This window comes from Larimichthys crocea, chromosome VII (genome assembly GCF_000972845.2).
Source record: "Larimichthys crocea isolate SSNF chromosome VII, L_crocea_2.0, whole genome shotgun sequence".
NCBI classification, from domain to species: Eukaryota; Metazoa; Chordata; class Actinopteri; family Sciaenidae; genus Larimichthys; species Larimichthys crocea.
In genome coordinates this window covers 18,905,850-18,928,690 of record NC_040017.1, presented here as the reverse complement: position 1 = coordinate 18,928,690, position 22,841 = coordinate 18,905,850, and the positions used below count along the sequence as shown (strand labels likewise).

The following is a 22,841-nucleotide window of genomic DNA, read 5'->3' as shown; positions in this document are numbered from 1 at the left end:
TGATTCTTGATTGGATTGATGTTTCGAGACGGACTTTTCACACACATTTGATTTTCCTTTTTGTCCGTATTCGTAGAGAGAGACGCCACACAGAGAGAGAGACACAACAGAGAGAGAGGGAGACCCACCCCGTAGTAGCGTCTGTTCTTCGAGTAGATCCCTTTTGATGAGGTTTTTTCCCGAAGGAGACTTCCTCTGAGATCACTACACCGAGAGAGAGACACACACAGAAGGAGAGAGAAGAACACACAGAAGAGATACACACACAGAGAGAGAGCAAGACGAGAGAGACACAACACAGAGAGAGAGAGAGAGACACACAACAGAGGAGGAACACACACACGGAGAGGACAACACACACACAGAGAGAGAGACACACACACAGAGAGAGGAGACACACACACAGAGAGAGAGACAAGAGAGACACACACAGAGAGGAGAGAAACACACACAGAGAGCAGGAGACACACACAGAGAGAGAGAGACAACACACACAAGAGAAGAGGAACACACACAGAAGAGAGACACACACCACAGAGAGAGAGCACACACACAGAGAGAGAGAGACACACACAGAGAGAGACACAAACCAGAGAAGCAGACACCCACACACACAAGAGAGAGAGATACACACAACAGAGAGAGAGACACACCACAGAGAGAGAGACACACACACCAAAGAGAAGGACCACACACATAGAGAGAGAGGACACACCGAGAGAAGAGGACACACACACAGAGAGAGAGAGACACAGAGAGAGACACAGAGAGAGAGACACAGAGAGAGAGACACACACACAGAGAGACACACACACAGAGAGACACACACAGAGACAGAGAGAGAGAGACACACACAGAGACAGAGAGAGAGACACACACACACAGAGACAGAGAGAGAGACACACACACACAGAGACAGAGAGAGACACACACACAGAGACAGAGAGAGAGACACACACACACAGAGAGACACACAGAGGGAGACACACACACAGAGAGAGAGAGACACACAGAGAGAGAGAGAGACACACAGAGAGAGAGAGAGACACACAGAGAGAGAGAGAGAGAGACAGAGACAGACACACACACACAGAGAGAGAGACACACACACAGAGAGAGAGACACACACACAGAGAGAGAGCCAGACACAGAGAGAGAGAGCCACACACAGAGAGAGAGACACACACACACACACACACACACACACACAGAGAGAGAGAGACACACACACACAGAGAGAGAGAGACACACACACAGAGAGAGACACACACACAGAGAGAGACACACACACAGAGAGAGACAGAGACAGACACACACACACACACACACACACACACACACACACACAGAGAGAGAGACACACCTCATTATTGCGTCCACCTCCTCTTTCAGGTGTTTCCAGGTGTTTCACCTGTACGTCTGATTTAATCACGTGTTTTTTTGAACCCACTACAGAATGACGTCATGTGACGTTACCCGGTGGAGCTGATGACGTCATCTCTAACCGCGCGTTGTTATGAAGCTAACAGCTGTTAGCACGTTAGCACGTTAGCAACACAAACAGGAAGAGCCCGGCTAACATGCTAACATGCTAACGGGAGTTTCGCGGTAAACCGTCGGAATGACGTCAGTCCGGAGCGGAACTTCGTGTCGGTGCCTTCGTGTCGGTGTTGCGGGTCCTGCGCGGTGTGTTCGGGCCGGTTTGGACCGCGGGTCGCGGGACTCGAACCCCCGTGACTCGACATGTTAGCATGCTAACGTAGCCGCTAGCAGCAGACACTCACAGCATGTAACGGAGCTCCGGGCTTTGGCGCGCTTTCTGACGGCCCCTCGGTGCCTCTGCGGTTCTGGTTCTGGCTCTCGGTGCGGCTCGGTCCAGTTTCTTTAACCGACATCAGCAGCTGCAGCCGCCGCGACACAAGCCGGCGCCATTTTGGCTCCCAACACACACTTCCGGGAGGGTCGCATGAGGATGACGTCGCGTTGAAATAGAAGTTTTTAAAATTAAACACGTGAGCACCGCGCGCACAGGTGATCTGACAGGTGTGTTCATTTACACAGGTGATGTTTTAGTTTCACAGTCATGCTGTAAAGAGTCAGCAGGTGGCGCGCGTGAGAGCGGTACTGACCGAACACCCCACCTGCAGTTCTGCAGAGGTTCTGATCAAGTCTGGTTCTGGTCCTGACAGGTGTCCATTTTTCTGCTTGTAAAGGCTAAAACACACGCACGCGGAACGAGCACGCGCAGCTTCTATTGTTCACGGAGCATAAAGTCAGCACAGAGCAGGACATCCGCTACAAAATAAAACCCTGGTTGATTTTCAAAATAAAATACTCCGTGTTCACCGCGGATCGAGTTTCATTACAAGAACACGTCATAATGGGCGGGGCCGACCTGAAGTCAACAGGTGAGGGGTTTTCAGGTGTAATCATTGATGACCCCTCACATCCTTTTTATAAGGACACCAGAAAAAAGATGCGGCGTGGAATGTTATCGCAGGAGTCAGAGAGACTACAGCCGGAAATATCACGTGATTATGCGTGAAGTCACGAGATCTGGTGCGTTCTCGCGACGCACCTGAGCGCATCACAAACGGATCATGTGGAGTTGGCGGACGGCGGAGTACGCAGCCGGTCCGGAGCGGAGCCGTTCTGCATGCTGTGTGTTTTAGGGATTAAATGTTTACCTGCTGCCCGATAGCTCCGCCCACTGATAGGAGTTCACCTGTGACCGATGATAAGCACACACCTGGTTCACAGCCAGACACATGCATGTATAATATGTATAACATGAACATTTGAACAGGTGTTTTTAAAAGTTTTATTTAAACAGAACAAACACAGCGTGGAAAACATTCACAGTAATTAACTCTGAAGATCGTTATGCAGAAATTAATCAATCGACAACAATGAGCCACTGATGACAGACACTGCCCTGGAGGATGATGGGAAGTGTAGGCTCCAGTATTTTTGCACATATCTGATTTGTTTTAATTAGTTTTCATCTTAACAAGATAATTAATGTTAAACTTCATTAAAAGACACTCAGTTACAGTTTGACATGTTTAATCCATCAAATATAAAAAGATCAAAACACTGCCAAAGATAAAAAGCTTAAAGTTTACATGACTAAAATACAAAACAAAGTGATTAAAGTTTTACTTCATTAATTAAAGAATCAACATCAGAGAATAAAAGTTAAAACAAAACAATCCAATTTTGATTATTAACAAATAATCCAGATTAACCAGTGTGACATCATCACGTTTGTTTAAGTGACCTCCATCTCTAAGAAACAAAACAATCTGAAGGAAATAAAGGAAGTATCTTGATATTTATCAATCTGAACATGACTGAAGAAGAAGATGAAGAGGAGAACATCAGTAAAGCCTGAACAGAGTCAGAACCAATGGATCCAGTCTGATCCTAAAAAGAAGTCATAGTTTATCTAAAGAGTTTCCCTTTGACCCACGATGATCATGATGATCATGATGATGAAGAGCGGCTCAGACTGACTCCAGAACAGAACTGATCCACGTGTTGGTCCTGAGCTTAAACGTTGATGAAGGCTCACAGGAAGAACATGTTTCAATCAGTCCTGAACCTGGACCAGCAGACCTCCTCAGACCTCCTCAGACCTCCTCAAACTTCCTCAATCCTCCTCAGACCTCCTCAAACTTCCTCAATCCTCCTCAGACCTCCATCAGGCCTGATCTGGTTTGGGGCTCTCTGGGAGTGTCAGAGACTCCACAGAGGACTGCTCATCTGGATCTGGAAGAAGCTCCTCCTTATCACTGCAGAGAGAGACCAGAACCATCATCATCCATTCATCTGTCCAGCCATTCACTCATTCACCGTTCATAGACAGACCTCAGTGTTCAGAATCAAACAGGTGAACGTTACCTGATGGAAGAAGCATGATGAGACAGACCATGACGTCTGAGCGAGATGACGATGAGTGCTGCCAACAGGAGAGCAGAGACGGCGGCGAGGGTGACGAAGAGGAAGACAGCTAGAACACAGAAGAGACAAAGATTATGTGTAAAGACTCTCCTCAGCTGTGTGTGTGTGTGTGTGTAAAGACTCTCCTCAGCTGTGTGTGTGTGTGTGTGTAAAGACTCTCCTCAGCTGTGTGTGTGTGTGTGTGTGTAAAGACTCTCCTCAGCTGTGTGTGTGTGTGTGTGTGTGTTTGTAAAGACTCTCCTCAGCTGTGTGTGTGTGTGTGTGTTTGTAAAGACTCTCCTCAGCTGTGTGTGTGTGTGTGTGTTTGTAAAGACTCTCCTCAGCTGTGTGTGTGTGTGTGTGTTTGTAAAAGACTCTCCTCAGCTGTGTGTGTGTGTGTGTGTTTGTAAAGACTCTCCTCAGCTGTGTGTGTGTGTGTGTGTTTGTAAAGACTCTCCTCAGCTGTGTGTGTGTGTGTGTGTTTGTAAAGACTCTCCTCAGCTGTGTGTGTGTGTGTGTGTTTGTAAAGACTCTCCTCAGCTGTGTGTGTGTGTGTGTGTTTGTAAAGACTCTCCTCAGCTGTGTGTGTGTGTGTGTGTTTGTAAAGACTCTCCTCAGCTCTGTGTGTGTGTGTGTGTTTGTAAAGACTCTCCTCAGCTGTGTGTGTGTGTGTGTGTTTGTAAAGACTCTCCTCAGCTGTGTGTGTGTGTGTGTGTTTGTAAAGACTCTCCTCAGCTGTGTGTGTGTGTGTGTGTTTGTAAAGACTCTCCTCAGCTGTGTGTGTGTGTGTGTGTTTGTAAAGACTCTCCTCAGCTGTGTGTGTGTGTGTGTGTTTGTAAAGACTCTCCTCAGCTGTGTGTGTGTGTGTGTTTGTAAAGACTCTCCTCAGCTGTGTGTGTGTGTGTGTGTTTGTAAAGACTCTCCTCAGCTGTGTGTGTGTGTGTGTGTTTGTAAAGACTCTCCTCAGCTGTGTGTGTGTGTGTGTGTTTGTAAAGACTCTCCTCAGCTGTGTGTGTGTGTGTGTGTTTGTAAAGACTCTCCTCAGCTGTGTGTGTGTGTGTGTGTTTGTAAAGACTCTCCTCAGCTGTGTGTGTGTGTGTGTGTTTGTAAAGACTCTCCTCAGCTGTGTGTGTGTGTGTGTGTTTGTAAAGACTCTCCTCAGCTGTGTGTGTGTGTGTGTGTTTGTAAAGACTCTCCTCAGCTGTGTGTGTGTGTGTGTGTTTGTAAAGACTCTCCTCAGCTGTGTGTGTGTGTGTGTGTTTGTAAAGACTCTCCTCAGCTGTGTGTGTGTGTGTGTGTTTGTAAAGACTCTCCTCAGCTGTGTGTGTGTGTGTGTGTTTGTAAAGACTCTCCTCAGCTGTGTGTGTGTGTGTGTGTTTGTAAAGACTCTCCTCAGCTGTGTGTGTGTGTGTGTGTTTGTAAAGACTCTCCTCAGCTGTGTGTGTGTGTGTGTGTTTGTAAAGACTCTCCTCAGCTGTGTGTGTGTGTGTGTGTTTGTAAAGACTCTCCTCAGCTGTGTGTGTGTGTGTGTGTTTGTAAAGACTCTCCTCAGCTGTGTGTGTGTGTGTGTGTTTGTAAAGACTCTCCTCAGCTGTGTGTGTGTGTGTGTGTTTGTAAAGACTCTCCTCAGCTGTGTGTGTGTGTGTGTGTTTGTAAAGACTCTCCTCAGCTGTGTGTGTGTGTGTGTGTTTGTAAAGACTCTCCTCAGCTGTGTGTGTGTGTGTGTGTTTGTAAAGACTCTCCTCAGCTGTGTGTGTGTGTGTGTGTTTGTAAAGACTCTCCTCAGCTGTGTGTGTGTGTGTGTGTTTGTAAAGACTCTCCTCAGCTGTGTGTGTGTGTGTGTGTTTGTAAAGACTCTCCTCAGCTGTGTGTGTGTGTGTGTGTTTGTAAAGACTCTCCTCAGCTGTGTGTGTGTGTGTGTGTTTGTAAAGACTCTCCTCAGCTGTGTGTGTGTGTGTGTGTTTGTAAAGACTCTCCTCAGCTGTGTGTGTGTGTGTGTGTTTGTAAAGACTCTCCTCAGCTGTGTGTGTGTGTGTGTGTTTGTAAAGACTCTCCTCAGCTGTGTGTGTGTGTGTGTGTTTGTAAAGACTCTCCTCAGCTGTGTGTGTGTGTGTGTGTTTGTAAAGACTCTCCTCAGCTGTGTGTGTGTGTGTGTGTTTGTAAAGACTCTCCTCAGCTGTGTGTGTGTGTGTGTGTTTGTAAAGACTCTCCTCAGCTGTGTGTGTGTGTGTGTGTTTGTAAAGACTCTCCTCAGCTGTGTGTGTGTGTGTGTGTTTGTAAAGACTCTCCTCAGCTGTGTGTGTGTGTGTGTGTTTGTAAAGACTCTCCTCAGCTGTGTGTGTGTGTGTGTGTTTGTAAAGACTCTCCTCAGCTGTGTGTGTGTGTGTGTGTTTGTAAAGACTCTCCTCAGCTGTGTGTGTGTGTGTGTGTTTGTAAAGACTCTCCTCAGCTGTGTGTGTGTGTGTGTGTTTGTAAAGACTCTCCTCAGCTGTGTGTGTGTGTGTGTGTTTGTAAAGACTCTCCTCAGCTGTGTGTGTGTGTGTGTGTTTGTAAAGACTCTCCTCAGCTGTGTGTGTGTGTGTGTGTTTGTAAAGACTCTCCTCAGCTGTGTGTGTGTGTGTGTGTTTGTAAAGACTCTCCTCAGCTGTGTGTGTGTGTGTGTGTTTGTAAAGACTCTCCTCAGCTGTGTGTGTGTGTGTGTGTTTGTAAAGACTCTCCTCAGCTGTGTGTGTGTGTGTGTGTTTGTAAAGACTCTCCTCAGCTGTGTGTGTGTGTGTGTGTTTGTAAAGACTCTCCTCAGCTGTGTGTGTGTGTGTGTGTTTGTAAAGACTCTCCTCAGCTGTGTGTGTGTGTGTGTGTTTGTAAAGACTCTCCTCAGCTGTGTGTGTGTGTGTGTGTTTGTAAAGACTCTCCTCAGCTGTGTGTGTGTGTGTGTGTTTGTAAAGACTCTCCTCAGCTGTGTGTGTGTGTGTGTGTTTGTAAAGACTCTCCTCAGCTGTGTGTGTGTGTGTGTGTTTGTAAAGACTCTCCTCAGCTGTGTGTGTGTGTGTGTGTTTGTAAAGACTCTCCTCAGCTGTGTGTGTGTGTGTGTGTTTGTAAAGACTCTCCTCAGCTGTGTGTGTGTGTGTGTGTTTGTAAAGACTCTCCTCAGCTGTGTGTGTGTGTGTGTGTTTGTAAAGACTCTCCTCAGCTGTGTGTGTGTGTGTGTGTTTGTAAAGACTCTCCTCAGCTGTGTGTGTGTGTGTGTGTTTGTAAAGACTCTCCTCAGCTGTGTGTGTGTGTGTGTGTTTGTAAAGACTCTCCTCAGCTGTGTGTGTGTGTGTGTGTTTGTAAAGACTCTCCTCAGCTGTGTGTGTGTGTGTGTGTTTGTAAAGACTCTCCTCAGCTGTGTGTGTGTGTGTGTGTTTGTAAAGACTCTCCTCAGCTGTGTGTGTGTGTGTGTGTTTGTAAAGACTCTCCTCAGCTGTGTGTGTGTGTGTGTGTTTGTAAAGACTCTCCTCAGCTGTGTGTGTGTGTGTGTGTTTGTAAAGACTCTCCTCAGCTGTGTGTGTGTGTGTGTGTTTGTAAAGACTCTCCTCAGCTGTGTGTGTGTGTGTGTGTTTGTAAAGACTCTCCTCAGCTGTGTGTGTGTGTGTGTGTTTGTAAAGACTCTCCTCAGCTGTGTGTGTGTGTGTGTGTTTGTAAAGACTCTCCTCAGCTGTGTGTGTGTGTGTGTGTTTGTAAAGACTCTCCTCAGCTGTGTGTGTGTGTTTGTAAAGACTCTCCTCAGCTGTGTGTGTGTGTTTGTAAAGACTCTCCTCAGCTGTGTGTGTGTGTGTGTGTTTGTAAAGACTCTCCTCAGCTGTGTGTGTGTGTGTGTGTTTGTAAAGACTCTCCTCAGCTGTGTGTGTGTGTGTGTGTTTGTAAAGACTCTCCTCAGCTGTGTGTGTGTGTGTGTGTTTGTAAAGACTCTCCTCAGCTGTGTGTGTGTGTGTGTGTTTGTAAAGACTCTCCTCAGCTGTGTGTGTGTGTGTGTGTTTGTAAAGACTCTCCTCAGCTGTGTGTGTGTGTGTGTGTTTGTAAAGACTCTCCTCAGCTGTGTGTGTGTGTTTGTAAAGACTCTCCTCAGCTGTGTGTGTGTTTGTAAAGACTCTCCTCAGCTGTGTGTGTGTTTGTAAAGACTCTCCTCAGCAGACAAACTGACCTGCAGTCCATCGGTTCCGAGATCTCCCGTGTCCATCAAAGACAGCTGCAGGAAGGAGGAGGACAAGTTTAGTCGGTATGTGAGCTGGGTCGTGAACTCTGCAGACATGTTTAGTAAAGTGAGTCCTGACCATCAGAGGTGCAGTGCTTTAGACACTTGTCCATGCTGTCGTAACGGTTCTGGTTGCCGCGACAGCCACCGTACATAAATGACTGACAGCTGTTGGCCTTTGGGTCGTAGTAGTACATGGGGAAAGCAGCACGGCAGGGACCTGGATCCGGGGTCGCCGTACACTGATCTACAGAGAGACAGCAGTCAGGTACTGCAGGTTCTGGTTTAATTTGGACCTTAAACAAGTTCATTTATGTTACATTACCTTTGTACTCCTGAGAAACGTCATCAGCTGTTTTTTTAGATGAGGGAAGGACCGTGACTGCAGGGGGAGAACACAGGTACGGACAGGCGAGTCACTGACCCGCACAACTAGGGACACCTGTACATGCACAGCCAGGCGTGGTACTCACCTACACAGGTACAGAGAAATGTGGCACTCACCTGTACAGGTAGTCATGCAGCTCTCCTTGGTCATGTAGTTGTTCTTGTTTCCTCTGCAGCCTCCGTAAATGAATGATTGGCAGCTACCCGTCTCTCTGTTGTAGTACCAGTGCTGAAACGCTGCTCTGCAGGGACCCACCTCAGGCTCCGCCCCACAGCGCTCTGATTGGACAACAAACACATTCAGGTATTTTCGGCAATCAAAAAAATGTCTAAACAGTACAATAAACAGAAAGAAGAGTTTCAACGTACCTGCGAAGTCATCAGCTGACATTTCTGCAGAGAAGAACAAGAAGAAGTTAGTGAGTCACAGCACGTGTGCCCTATCTGTGTCCTGATCTATCTATGCCTACCCTGGACTATACCTCTCCTCACCTGTCTCCTCACCTGTCTCCTTAGTGAGTCCAGACTCTGTAGCAGCAAGTTCAGATTCAGCTGGACCTTCAGGATCCTGACTCACCTCTGAACAGACAAACAGATACAGACAGGTTAATCAGAAATACTTCTGAGTATTAATACTCATAGTACTGTAGTACTGTAGGACTCTTATTACTGCAGTACTTTATGTACTTACTTGTGTTGAAGGCCGGAGCCATCCGAGCAGCTTTGACAGGAAGTGGAGGAGCAGGAGTCGACTCATCAGGAAGAACTGAACCTGGACACACAAAGGAAGACCTGATTCACTGGGGGGGTTACTGGATCCACTGGGGGTATATCTGACTCGTTGGCATCAAACTGCCTTTCCCCATAATTCAACACTGTTTACTCCTTATAAAACACACACTGTCTGTGGTATCAGATTGACAATGAAAAGATCAGATGTCCGATTCCTTCCCTAAACACTCTGTCTACAGGTGTGTTACATTACATTACATTACATTACATTGCATTTAGCAGACGCTTTTATCCAAAGCGACTTACAGAGGAGGACATAAGCTGAGAAAGGTGTAAAGGACACAGAGTAGTTGTTAGTTTTGTTAGTGTTGTTAGGCAGGGAAGCATTCTGGAAACAGAAAGGTTTTTACAAGTTTTTTAAAGGTAGAAAGGGATGTTGCTGTTCTAGTAGCCGTTGGTCATTCCACCATTTGGGGACGACCACAGAGAAGAGTTTAGAGTGACCTCGCTTTGCGAGAGGCGAGGGTACAACTAGACGGTTTGTATGAGCGGAGCGTAGCGCCCTGGTCGGGACGTGAGCCTTTAGTAAGACGCTGAGATAGGCAGGGGCAGATCCTGAGGTGGTTTTGTAGGCTAGCGTCAGAGCTTTGTGTTTAATTCTGGTGTTAAGGTGTGTTCAGGTGTGTTTCAGATCAGGGTTCACAGAACCGGTCTGACCACACACACTGAGCGAGTGCAGAAAAAAGACTTTTCCTTAAGGGCCACTAAAGAGAGAAGTGATCTGTGATCTAACATCTAATTCAGCTAACAGACCCTATCTGACTCCATGTTTTGGTTCTTGATTAAGTCTGGAGTCCAGACTGGTCCAAACTGGTTTATGTGGATGGAAAATATCTGCAGCAATCAGAAGTCATTTAGGCATCATCATAATGATGACAGTGACGCCGCCTGACAGCCAATCAGCAGCCTGCGATATCAAAGACACAGGAAGTCTTTGAGGGGACGTCTGATTTTAATGTGGGCCAGTTGAGCTCGATGAGCAGCGGGGTAACGTGACCTTGTGGGTTGATTGAAAACCAGTTAATTTAGTTATGTTAGTTTAGTTCAGGTTAGATTAGTGTGAAGTTACCTGTGACTCCGCTGCATTTGGCCTCACACTGTTCCTTTGTGTCAAAGTTGTTTCCATTGGACTCACAGCCGCCGTAGGTGAACTTTTGGCAGCTCTGATTGGTCACGTTGTAGAAAAACTTTGGGAACGCAGCTCGGCATGAACCAACTTTCATCGGCAGACGACAAAGAACTGAAGGAGACAAACAGAGGACACGTCAACACGAAGTGACCCATCAGCGTATGTAAAAGCAGCATTTTAAATTTATCAGAAGTTCACACACAGCGATTTAGGGTTCAGTATTTTGTGTAATGATACTTCAACTTGCAACCTCATCAACCCGCAAGCCTTCTTATTATTGCTGATATCAACTCCATTAAACTTCAGAGATGAATTTAAAGTTCTGTTCAGTAAAGATGGTTGACAGGAAAAAGGTCTGAGCAGTCTGAAATAGATTTAAACATTTGCGTGTTCTGGTCTTCAAATCTTCATCTTCAGTTCTTTCTCTGTCCATCAAAACTTCACTGCAGGTGTTACTCAAAGAACAACGGAACTTTTCAACAGCTTGACATGTTTTTATGATCTGCGTCATTTTAATCAGCTGGAAATATGTCTGCTGTTTAATTATTTATGAAGTGATTTGTGACGGTGGAGTCAACGTTTCCTGACAGAAATGACTTTCATTCTAAAGAATGTTTCGAAATGTAAAGATATTTCAAAATAAAGTGTTAGTCAGAGTTCATGATCACAGCTGATCAAACACTCTGTGTCTGTTTTTCTCTCAGGTGTAAAGTTCCCCTTTCAAAGCTGAACAGAAACCAGTCTGACCAGTCCGACCGGAAACAGCACAGAACAAAACACCAACACTGAAAGACTGAATTTACCTGGTCAGGTAAGTTTAAAGGAGGAAAGGAGGAATTCAGCGCAAGCACACACATAGTTTAGTCATGACAGACGTGATCACATGTAAAACAACCTGCACAAATCAGTTTTAAAGAATTTCTGAAGAAATTACACTCAGGTGATTCACCTGTACAGGTGAGACAGAGGTTAAAAAAGTGAGAAACATTATATACCAATTGTTCACAGTTTGACACAAACTGGATGAATCAGCTGTGAACACTTTTAATACCTGCTTGTTGGGGTTTATCTGGACTACATCATGTTCTTCAGACTGATTAAGAGGTTCACAGGTGATCACCTGTCCTCTGCTGTCTCTCATATTTTATGACACAAACAGTTCATTGGAGCGACTGAACAAACCCATAAATGAAGACCTGCCTGATCCATCTGTGTGATCAACACCTGGTGATCTGGAGTCATCCTGTGAACTGTTTACGCAGGTCTTTCAACCATGACACCACAGAAGAATAACTTTCAAAGGAACAGAAATGAAGCAGATAGAAGGTACCAGGTGTGTTCAGGTGTCTGTCCTGGTCCAGTTTGACATCAGACTTTATCGCCATGTGATGTCATCACATCCTCTTCTTCGTTTCATCAGAAACTTTGATGCACCAACATGCTTTTATTTTGAAATCATTAAAACTATTAAATGAAGCTTTGATCGGAAAACATAATAAATTAAATCATCTGGTGATCACGTGTTTCTTTGATGTCTGTCATCAGTTACTCAATTTGTTTTCAGTAATCAATAATCACGGACTTGGTCGTGGTCTTAATCGGATCATGGTCTTTATCGGGTCGTGGTCTTAACCGGGTCATGGTCTTTATCGGGTCGTGGTCTTGGTCGGGTTTTTACCGTTGCTGGTCTCGTTGCTGGTTTCGGTCTTCGGCTCCACGGCATTCATCAGCGGGACGATGTGTGAGGTCTCCCCGGCTCTGTGCACCTTCCTGCGGTAAATCCTGAACTGCTCGCTGGGCTGGAGGACGCACACGTCCCGGTCCTGGATCACACACTTTACCAGCAGGCACTGCGGCCCTCCGTCCGCCGGGAGACCCACCAGGGCCAGGTCACAGTCCGGCTCTTTGCAGCACGCCGCCCGGCAGCCCTCCGCGTCAGACACCTCCGGGTTCTTGTCCAGGTGGAGCGCGCCGGCTACCAAGGAGTTCGGGTCCAGACCCTGGTTCTGATCAGTGGACTGGTCCCAGTCACATTCCAGAGCTAGACTGGAACAGACTAAGAAACAGACCGTCAGTAGACGCAGCTGCTTCATCTCGTTGATTTGGATCTGAAACTGGACGCAGGTCTAGAACCGGGTTTAAATGTAGTCTGAAAGTAGAACCGGTTTCCGAACTCGAAGGTTAACGTGTGAAGATCTTCACCTCCGCGCCGAACTATAATCCACTTCCGTGTTTGGTGGCTTTTTGTTGTCGCAGATCAGTTTACCTGAGCGACAGGTGAGGTCACTGCGGCCACGCCCACCGTCCTGCGTCACCAGACCGGAAAATGATTTTGTGGTTAACTTCGGGTGTTCCTTCAAAATAAAAACGAGTTTAAGCGCTCACACACACACTACTTGAATTTGGGAGTGGAGATGATGGAACACCCTGCCAGCAGTGACCTCAACCCCCTTGAACACTCGTGGGATCATCTCGGTTGTTAAATTGTCAATCTGTCTTGTTTCTTCAGACTTCAATCATCCAATCCACCAAACAAGAGTCAAAGCTGTTCAGCAATGGCAGAGAAGATTTGACAAATCTGTTAACAGCGCAACCCAAAAACTAAAACATTTTTACCGGGGTGGCCAGGATGGGACACAAAGCTAGTGTGGCGTGGCCATGGCATAGTGGAGTTTAATGCCATGTACGCAGCCGACCACAGTTCAAATCCCAGTCCTTTTCTGCATGTCACACACCCTCTGTCTCCCATAATTTCCTGTCTCATAAGTGTTAAATAAAGGTGTCTATTCTGGTAAATTTAGATTCCTCAAGTATATCTGGTTATTTAGTAAAATGTGTTCAGGATAGGGTACACATTTTGTAGTGGATTAAAGTCCTCATCTCTTCACAAATTAGATTAGATTAGAAAAATCTCAACTGGTCTTAACTCATCCTAAAGAATAGAACTATCAGCCATCAGCTCATCATCTGTGTCACCTGCATTGTTACCTGTTTGCTTTACTAATTGAAACGACATCTTGTGGCTATATGAAAACACAGCAATCGAGGAAACAGAATAAACCAAAACTTTTTTGATTTGTTCTTTGCCAGATGTGTTTTTAATTAATCACAAGATGGCATTTAAATTAGTAAAGTAAACATGATGGTGACTGAATAGTGGCATTCTATAGGATGCCTTGTGATCTTTGAAAATGTGCAAAAAGTGGTTTTCAGGCCAGACAGTATTCATGTTCCTGATGAAGATATACACTGAAACATTGGCTTTGATTCAGCATAAATGTATTTATTCAAATCAATGCTTAAAAACAATATAATATTAAAACAATGCTTTTTTATAAAGTAACTTGTGAAAAATGTGCATAAACAATTGTAACATAAACCAAATAAATACTAACTCCAAACAAAGTACATACTATAAAGCAATGTTATGTAAAACAAAACTCTCATGAACATGCTGAGCAGGTGGAGTTCCAGACACTGTGGGATCGTCCTTCGGGTGTGGCTGGTCAGCTGTGGGAGTACACAGATATCTGAGAAATATGTATATCTATCTATCTATCTATCTATCTATCTATCTATCTATCTAGATAGATAGATAGATAGATAGATAGATAGATAGATAGATAGATAGATAGATAGATATATTTTAGACTCACACAATCATACATACAAATGTGTGTGTGTGTGTATTATGCACATTTTATTATTGTTCTTCTGTCTTTTACAACTGTTTGAACTAATGATGTTTCAGACGGTCATAACTGTATAACTGGAAACACATTCCGCTTTAATGTGATCCTACATTTAAAATTCAAACTATCCCAGCATGACTTACCATCATGTGCAGGGGGAGCTGACTGCCCTTGCCCTTCATCACTGCTGCTGTACCTGGGCAGCTGACATGTTTCCCTGATGCTGCTGGTAGAAGCTGTGGCTGACTCTGACTCTTTTCTCTTTTTATTGAAGAAGTCTGAATATCTCTCTCTCTGCAGTGTAGTTCGTATTACTCTTTTAGCTGCTACTTAGGGCTAGATAAAGTTTTCCTACACATTCAGAGGGAACTACGATATAAATAAAAATTACATTACCATACCTCCGACGGATTTCACCGGTTTATCCAGGAGTTGAAGCTCCTTTCACGGACCTGTTCAGCAGCTGCAGCAGTAACGTTGTGCATCTCATCGGTCGCCTGACACTTGACCTGTTGCTGAACAGAGATCAGCTGTCACATCCTCAGTATGACCATTACTGTGATACTTCAAAATGTGAATCTGGCTCTAAATCAGTTGATCGGCTGTCATCATTGATTGACAACATTTCTCTTGTTTCTCGTGTTGACGAACTTGACCAACTACCTATAAGATCTGGGGTGGCCGCAGGGGTGGCCAATGAGATTTCAGGGGTGGCCCCGGCCACCCCCCAAAATCGCCACTGCCTCACATACCAGGAATTTGACTTGGTGTTATTGATGCATAGCAAACATTAAGTATAAGAAAAATAACAAAAATCAAGTATTAAAAATATATAAAGACTATAAACTGCTATACAATTGCAGTCTATGTGTGTGTTTCCAAGTTAAAAACCTTGGTAAAGAATACTCTTGCACAGCGTCCATGTACGATTCAGCGCTCAATGTGGCGTCTACGTATAGATGTCTATGGGTGCCACCATATCTCAACACTGTGGTGTCCAGGGTCACAGAGACCTGTTGCTGCCTTCATAGACATAATAGATAGCTTGTTGTTGACGGTCCAATCTGCGTAAACAGACATCTGTGTCTCCAGACTAGAACATGCTGACAATAACACCTCCATGGGTAAAGACATTCTCTGTGACTAATTCTGGGCGTGTAGTATTTGTGGTGTTATCTTGGGGTTTAAAGTCGATCCCCCAGGATGAGTTGGGCAGAATGTGAGACCAACTCAGGCACTTCTGATGAACTTTGAGAGTGTCTCTGATTCTCCTTGGCCAAGCGTCAATAAATAATACAGCATCAGACATCAGAGGCTCCTGAACACTTTCTGAACTCCTGACCACTGACCTTTGACTTCAGTGATTTCTCCACAACATAAATATATGTACAATATGTTTGAAATGGAAAGAGCTGAGCAGATTGTGCAGAAATATACAAAGTATTCACTAGGTGATGTGCAAATGCAGAATATTTAAAATGTGCAACATGAATAGAAATGAGGTTCAATAAAACTCCAATACAACGGTGTGTTAATGTAACGCATGGTATCCTGGGTCAGTGGATGTTGAGGGTCAGTGTCAGAAGGGCTCCAGGCCTTGTCGGGAAGGTCAGCAGCAGACATGAAGAAACTGTTCTTGTGGCGTGAGGTTCTGGTTCTGATGGACCTCAGCCTCCTGCCAGAGTGGAGTGACTCAAATATTTTTGTGTTCAGGGAGGGATCAGCCACAAGCTTTCCTGTATACCTCAAAGTCCTGGAGAGATGGCAGATTGCAGCCAATCACGTTCTCTGCAGACCCAATGACACACGGCAGTCTGCCCTTGTCCTTGGCGGTGGCAGCAGCGTACCAGATGGTGTTGGAGGAGGCGAGGATGGACACCATCACCATCTTACTTACAAAGCTCTTCATGGTCAGGCACCATCATATCTAAAAGAGCTCATAGTACCTTACTACCCCTCTAGAACACTGCGCTCTCAGGACGCTGGGTTCCTTGTGGTTCCTTGTGGTTTCTTGTGGTTCCTATAGTCTCCAAAAGTAGATTGGGAGCCAGAGCTTTCAGCTATCAGGCTCCTCTTCTGTGGAACAAACTACCATTCTGGGTTCAGGAGGCAGACACGGTCAACACCTTTAAGAGTAGACTGAAGACTTTCCTCTTTGATAGAGCTTATAGTTAGTGCTGGCTCAGGTCATCCCTTAGTTATGCTGCCATAGGATTAGACTGCAGGGGGACCCCCTCCCTCCCCTCTCTCTCTGTCTGTCTCTTTCAGGGTTATTCCTAGTCAGGCACGGTATTGGTTGAAGATGCAGTCACATCTCCCTTGACTGAAAACCCTCTCTCTCCTCTCTCGTGAAGGTTACAAGTTACAGTTACACTGAATGTTTAGTTACTATTCATTCATCTCTGTCAGCTGAAACCAGAAGCACTAGGACCCAGCATGATGCAGTCATGATGCATTTATAAGTCCCTCGTAAATCTCAGCATCATGTCAGAAATACACCCCAAACAAAAAACACGTCATCAGGATGAAGTTCTGACACGTCACACACGTCACGCAGCTCGGGTCAACAATACGATGTAAAATCTCACAAATCAGAACAAACTGTTTCTGTTTCAAATCTGAGTGCATGTCAGAAATCCAGACAACACGTGAATGCAGCACGAGCAGCGTGGTCCCCGCCCTGTTCGGTGTCTGTTGGTCTGCACGCGCTGCACCGACGACAGGACCGGTTTATGTCATCAGGACTCATCAGGACTCATCAGGACTCATCAGGACTCAGAGTGAGTCTTTGATCTTTAGTATTATATTTATTTCTGTCTGACTTCACGAATATTTAACATAATTAACATATTTAAATATAATTCAATTAACATATTTATAAATATTCTAATCTGACATTTGATCCAGTTTGTGGATTTGTTTTTGGGTTCAGGTTCTGATGGCGGCTCAGCGCGTGGGGCGGCGGGTGAATAAGGTGTGTGGTGCCCAGTCTCCAGGTTCAAACCTTCAGAGGCGACAAGCCCGGATCACCGTCAAATACAACCGCAAAGAGCTGCAGAGGAGGCTGGACGTGGAGAAGTGGATCGACTGTGGACTGGACGAGCTGTACAGGGGCCGGGTGAGTCCAGAACCAGAACCACCAGCAAAAGCACAGTCCTGGTTCTGGTTCTGTATGACACTCATGACTTGGTTAATTAACTGTTGAGTCATCAACAATCATAAATAGTTAGATCTGTGAAACTAGTCTGAGGCAAGGGGTATTCATTTGGTTTCAGCCCACACTGATTCATTTGGACAGAAAGTGTCTGATACTGCGCGATGTGATGCTACATTCAGATACTCCTATTCAGTCCAACTGTCACGTCACTGAATACCCCTCACCTCACCCTCTCCTTCATAGTGTAAAGGAGAAACTACAACGGAAGTTGTGAACTAACAGACTGCCAGTGAACACATCATGGACAAAGAGCACATCATTTTATTTCCCCATCAGTCTGTCTGCATCCAGCAGTCCACCCTCCTCCATTCTTTAGGGTTTGATTTATGGGCCTGAACCTCTAGGCAGGGTGGAGTTATTGACATGTGTGTGTCTGTGTGTGTGTGTGTGTGTGTGTGTTGATGAATAGTTAATTAGATCCGCAGCTCATTTCCTGTCCGACCATCTGGAGTCACATGTTGTCATATTTAAAGTCAGAGCAACTCGCCGTCAGATCAGCGGCACTAAACAGGTCAAAGGTCGGGTTACCATGACAACAAAGAGGTCCGTGTCTGTGTCACATGGTTCAGTCTCTGCCACCCCCTTTATGAGTCTGCAGCCTGGTCCTGAGTCCCTGAAGTAAACACTGCATCATAAATGCTCATGACTGTTTTATAGAAAACATGAAATCTATAGTCGTGGACTGGTTTATAGAAAACATGAAATCTATAGTCGTGGACTGTTTTCTGTTCAGGAAGACGAGATGCCGGAAGAGGTGAACATTGATGATCTGCTGGACCTGAAGACAGATGAGGAGAGAACACAGAGACTGCAGGTAACTGTCTCTCTGTCTCTCTGTCTGTCTGTCTGTGTGTGTGTCTCACAGTGTCTCATGTCTTTTGTCTCTACAGGACATCTTTCACTCTTGTAACAACAACACAGAGGTGAGAAGCATAGAGAATCATTGATGTAACACATGAGCTGTTTTTTGTCTGGTGAATGAAAAAACGTCACTAACATGTTAAAATGTCAGTAACGTGATATATTTTGTGCTCGTCTGCTTGCCCCCCCCCCCAGGTCTTCATCCGGGACCTGGTCTTAAAACTTCACGGGTTACAGAAGCAGGAGGATCTGCACAACGACGGCATTAACCTCCCTCAGCTACACATCTACTCCACCCGGTCCGGATCAGCTGACAGGGAGGTGCTGCACTGAGACAGGAAACGTACCCAGCCTGCCCACACACACACACACACACACACACACACACACACACACCAGACACACACACACACACACACACACATATTGTTAGGGGGGTTAGGGGTTTTTGGGAAACCGGAGCCCCACATCACACAAACTGCAAACCAATAAAAAAAACAATCAAAAAGCGTCATTCAAACCGGAAGATGGGAAGAAAAACCTTGTTTACCATGGAGCGTAAACATTTTGCATTCGAGTAGCAATTGCAAGAAGCTTCATGTTGAGATCCATCGTTTTGGTTCAGGGATAGAAAATGAAGGAAAAACTCCACGCCAAAGTTCCTAATGGGCGGCTTCTTCTTCTTCTTCTTCTTCTTCTTCTTCTTCAGGAAAACAGATTTAGGCCACTACTGCCACCTTCTGGCAGTAATGCCACCAAAATTACGTCATGCGCTGAGCTAAATTGCAACACTCCCCCACCACCGGTTGCCGGTTTCCCTGATTGTGTCTGAATGTGTGTGTACACTCCACATGCCACCTGGAGGCTGTGGACAGGAAAACAAACACGTTCATTCAAAGAAAAGACACAAACAGCATCACATGTTTTAGTTTTTATCAGTTGGTTAAAGTTTATCTGATGCAAACACACTGGACTTTTTGTTCCTGACATTAATGTTTGAGAAGGTTTTAGTTCTGGACCCGGTCTCACAGATTGTTTTTATCCTCTGAGGTTCCAGAGTGTTTCCACTGTGTCAATGTTGGTGGGCGTGTTGGTACTCTATCAGGTGATGAAACAGTTCTCCTGATTCTCCTGAAGTGTGTTTACAGCATAAACACATCTGATATAAGATCAGTGTGTTTGACACACCAACCACGAAACATTTCCTGTTTCCAGGTCCAATCAGAATCATCATGCTGATTCTCTTGGACAGTCTTGTTTGTTTGTACATGATTTTAAATAAATCTTTGCACTTCAAATGACTCCTTCTATCGTAAGTGAATTATAATACATTCATTCTTTTGTTTGTAAAACTTTGACTGTTTTTTTAATTTTGAATTTTATTTATTATACAAATAAATAAATAAAATGTACAAAGATAAAAAGTAGGGATGCTCCGATCGATCGGCCGATATGGACTCTAAACAGGTTGATCGGTGGGCGTTCAAAGTGCAGATCAGAAAAGCAGATCGCATAACGAGACTTTTTTTTTGACGTGACATAAATTACCTAAGACTGTTGTTTTTCTGCGTGTGATGTACCTGTCTGAGCCCCTAACGCCACGTAGTGGACAGCCGCTTGCTTACTGGTAGGCTAATAAGGAGCGCTTCCCTGCACTTGCAGACGAGTCTACTTGTGTACACTATGCACCAGTGTGGATAGCGAGTGACTATTCAGCACCGCAGCACATGTCATGGATGAGAAAAGGAGTAGGTTTACCTCCAAAAATGCAGGGATACTTATACTTATAAAGAAAAAACTGCCATTTATGCATGAGAATTAATTAGGATAGGTCCACTTTAAAAAGAAAATATGGTAGCCTAAGCAGTAGTGCTAGAGCCTGTTTTTCTCAGTTTTGGTCTTTGATTTTTGTTGGCATAACTTGGGAAGGCTGTTTATTTTGTTTCATCTATGGGAATACATTTTGTTTTTTGTCCCATTAAGTGGAACTTGCTTATTGCCTCATAGTTAAGGTTTGTTTGTTTGTTTGTTTGTGCTAAGGTTATTTATCCATAATCTGTAAACTACTCTCTTATAGAGAATAATGAGAAATATTTTTTTTCCATCAAGTGGATGTATTTTGTGTTTCCTTATAGTTAAGGGCTATTAAGTGATGCAGTGGCAGTAAACTGCCTCTTTTGTTTAAAATGATTTCGAAGCCTTTTTTTTTTGCCTTACTTGGGGAGTGAGGCAAGTATGTTTATTTTTATTTTATTTCATCTATTGCTCTTGACAGAGCATGTAATGTTTACTGTTACACAAATAAAAAAGTTGTTTGTGGTACATAAAGATCTTGATTGTATTTATTTATTTTAGTACAAATGGTTTTACCACTTTAAGGCTAGACTGTAAATACAGGACATGGAGAATTATTATTCTCCCATCTATTCTGTGGTCGGTATCGGTATCGGCAGATTTATGATTCCTGTGATCGTATCGGCCCCAAAAAATGTTGATCGGAGCATCCCTAATAAAAAGTGAATGTGATGAATTCTGATGTAAACAATCACTGAAGAAATGTCCATGTTGATATTTATTAGATCAAATAAAACAACTGTCTTAAATAAAATGAACCAATAATTAATAAAATGAATACAAATGAAAAAGAATCAATCAAGTGTGAAATTGTATCAATATATTTCATAAACTATCCACAACTTGACAATATACTAAATTGTACACTAAATGAGCCATTAAAATAATACTCAAATGAAAATAAATTAACATTAATTATTTAATTAGTTTCATCAATTTGAAATGATACTATTGAGTTTTTGCATTTTTTAAGATTAAGATTTTGAAGAAATTTGTAATCTAAAAAAATGTAAAAAATAAAACAATAATTCATCTTTTAACGTCAACATCAGGTTGAGCTGTTTTTAAATATTTAAAGTTTTTTTTTAATCAAAAGTGCATCAGTGCTGTTTCATTTTGAAAGGTTTGACCTGAACTTACGATCAGGTCCCCACCAAAATAGAATTTCTTATAGCTTGACTTCTGGTTCAGGATCCATGACACGTCACACCGAGACTGGACTGACCTGTAACAAGATAAAACATCTGTAAGACCAAACACGACATCTGGACAAACAGTAAAACATCTGGTCCTAGTGAAGGTAGCAGGATATGAGCACGCAGACCTTGTTGTGGCAGAAACCTTGTCCGAGGATCAGGCCCAGCAGTGAGTTGAGGATGTTGGCTCCACAGAGGAGAGTTTGCAGTCCACTGGCCGCCCCCATCACACTGAACAGAGCTACATTCCACAGAACCACACCTCTGGGCTCCAGACAGACTCCAGACCACAGAGTCCTATTGTACAGATAGCCTGCATGACTGAGACCAGGAGACAAGAGACGGGTCAGTAGGGTCACAGTTAGTCCACTTTCATCTTCCATAACCACCAAACCATCTTTATCAGGGTCGAGGCGGACTAGAGCAGAATGTGACTCACACATCTGGGACGGGTTGTAGTGGGACACCCCATTTCTGACCAGAGGTGGTGTTGTACAAACAGAGAGGACCCTGAGAGAGACCGGTGGCACTGACCAGACAGCAGCTCCCAGCAGCCAAAAGACACATGCAGGAGTACAGCACCTGACACAACATCTGGACATAAAGCAAAACATCTGTTACACATGACACATCATCTGGACACAGAGAGACACAAACATCTGTAACACCTGACACAACATCTGGACACAGAGAGAAACATCTGTAACACCTGACACAAAGAGAAACATCTAAAATGGAACATCTCTGGAACAAACTACCCTTCTGGGTTCTGGAGGCAGACACAGTCAACACCTTTAAGAGTAGACTGAAGACTTTCCTTTTTTGATAGAGCTTATAGTTAGTGCTGGCTCAGGTCATCCCTTAGTTATGCTGTGTCACACCGGTGAGGTCAAGTTGGGTTTTTGTTATGTCTTGTCATTTCCTGTTTTATTTTGAAAGATAACTCTCCTCTCATTTCAGGTCACTTGCCCTTCCTCATGTGCCATCGGTCTAATTGTCTTCCCCGCCCTGATTGTTTCCACCTGTTCCCCATTACCCTGTGTATATATTGTCTGCGTCTCCCTTTGTCCTGTGCCGAAGTGTTTCGTCTCTCGTAGCGTTCACCTAAGCCTTATTTTCATAGCCCACAGTCCTAGCGTCATAGCTCTAGTGTTCTTTTGTTTTCCTTCCTCGAAAGAGTGATTTTTTGTTGTAACTTTGTAGTCTAGCCCTTTTGTTTCTTTGTTTATAGCTAACAATCATCTGTTAAACTGGGACAAACGTCTGGTAGTGGTGAGAATATGGTCCAGGTCCAGGTGGCTGAGTGTGGAGCAGAGGGAGTGGAGGAGTCTCAGTGTGTCAGCAGCAGCAGAGCAGTCCAGATCCACTGATGATCCTCTGTCACATGATCCAGAGGAACACACATGATGATGGTGGACTTGACATTGTGTCTGACAGTGGAGCTGATCTCAGAGCAGTTCAGACTGCAGCGCTGACAGTCATCTCCACTTGTTGTGATTCCTCCGTCAGTCTCTGCTGGATGAAGCTCTCCTCTCCA

General features: G+C 44.5%; 4 protein-coding genes and 1 long non-coding RNA gene across 10 annotated transcripts in view; 2 read left to right on the top strand and 3 right to left on the bottom strand.

Annotated features, from left to right (window-relative positions):
- Window positions 1-2,256, bottom strand: part of atg16l1 (ATG16 autophagy related 16-like 1 (S. cerevisiae)) — a 14,218-nt gene extending 11,962 nt beyond the window's left edge. For 3 of the 4 annotated variants that reach the window (XM_010747997.3, XM_010747998.3, XM_010747999.3), the window contains exon 1: window positions 1,785-1,976. In XM_010747997.3, coding sequence (XP_010746299.1) covers window positions 1,785-1,895 — 111 coding nt within the window. In that variant the 5' untranslated portion in view covers window positions 1,896-1,976. Of the gene's footprint in view, window positions 1-1,784; window positions 1,977-2,141 lie in introns of those variants that run through there. The other variant, XM_027280610.1, reaches the window with a different exon arrangement.
- A 793-nt stretch (window positions 2,257-3,049) lies between these two features.
- spint2 (serine peptidase inhibitor, Kunitz type, 2) lies at window positions 3,050-12,754 on the bottom strand. 2 transcript variants are annotated; one of them, XM_010747995.3, is made up of 11 exons: window positions 12,163-12,754; window positions 10,425-10,595; window positions 9,255-9,335; window positions 9,056-9,142; window positions 8,933-8,956; window positions 8,681-8,842; window positions 8,502-8,558; window positions 8,256-8,423; window positions 8,126-8,170; window positions 3,904-4,012; window positions 3,050-3,794 (listed from the first exon to the last, which is right to left on the bottom strand). In XM_010747995.3, the coding sequence occupies exons 1-11, from the start codon at window positions 12,575-12,577 to the stop codon at window positions 3,704-3,706; spliced, it is 1,410 nt and encodes a 469-aa protein (XP_010746297.2). In that variant the 5' UTR covers window positions 12,578-12,754; the 3' UTR covers window positions 3,050-3,703. The 2 variants fall into 2 exon arrangements, with proteins under 2 accessions (XP_010746297.2, XP_010746298.2); XM_010747996.3 differs by having other exon boundaries at window positions 9,068-9,142; window positions 12,163-12,751.
- LOC109138967 (uncharacterized) lies at window positions 10,537-12,155 on the top strand. The gene is made up of 3 exons (XR_002042058.2): window positions 10,537-10,643; window positions 11,189-11,295; window positions 11,644-12,155. It is a non-coding gene; the product is annotated as an uncharacterized LOC109138967 (long non-coding RNA).
- A 3,785-nt stretch (window positions 12,755-16,539) lies between the features above and the next one.
- On the top strand, window positions 16,540-20,458 carry ppp1r14ab (protein phosphatase 1, regulatory (inhibitor) subunit 14Ab). Of its 2 annotated transcripts, XM_010747992.3 has the most exons (5): window positions 16,542-16,956; window positions 17,109-17,294; window positions 18,127-18,207; window positions 18,284-18,316; window positions 18,450-20,458. In XM_010747992.3, exons 1-5 carry the CDS (start codon window positions 16,909-16,911, stop codon window positions 18,585-18,587), a joined length of 486 nt encoding a protein of 161 aa, XP_010746294.3. In that variant the 5' UTR covers window positions 16,542-16,908; the 3' UTR covers window positions 18,588-20,458. The 2 variants fall into 2 exon arrangements, with proteins under 2 accessions (XP_010746295.3, XP_010746294.3); XM_010747993.3 differs by lacking the exon at window positions 18,284-18,316 and having other exon boundaries at window positions 16,540-16,956.
- A 111-nt stretch (window positions 20,459-20,569) lies between these two features.
- LOC104932704 (transmembrane 4 L6 family member 5) overlaps window positions 20,570-22,841 on the bottom strand; it is a 13,291-nt gene continuing 11,019 nt past the window's right edge. The window contains exons 4-6 of the mRNA XM_019260928.2: window positions 21,744-21,898; window positions 21,433-21,625; window positions 20,570-21,333 (exon numbers count right to left, since the gene is read on the bottom strand). Of these exons, the coding sequence (XP_019116473.2) occupies window positions 21,313-21,333; window positions 21,433-21,625; window positions 21,744-21,898 (369 nt within the window). The 3' untranslated portion in view covers window positions 20,570-21,312. The remainder of the gene's footprint in view (window positions 21,334-21,432; window positions 21,626-21,743; window positions 21,899-22,841) is intronic.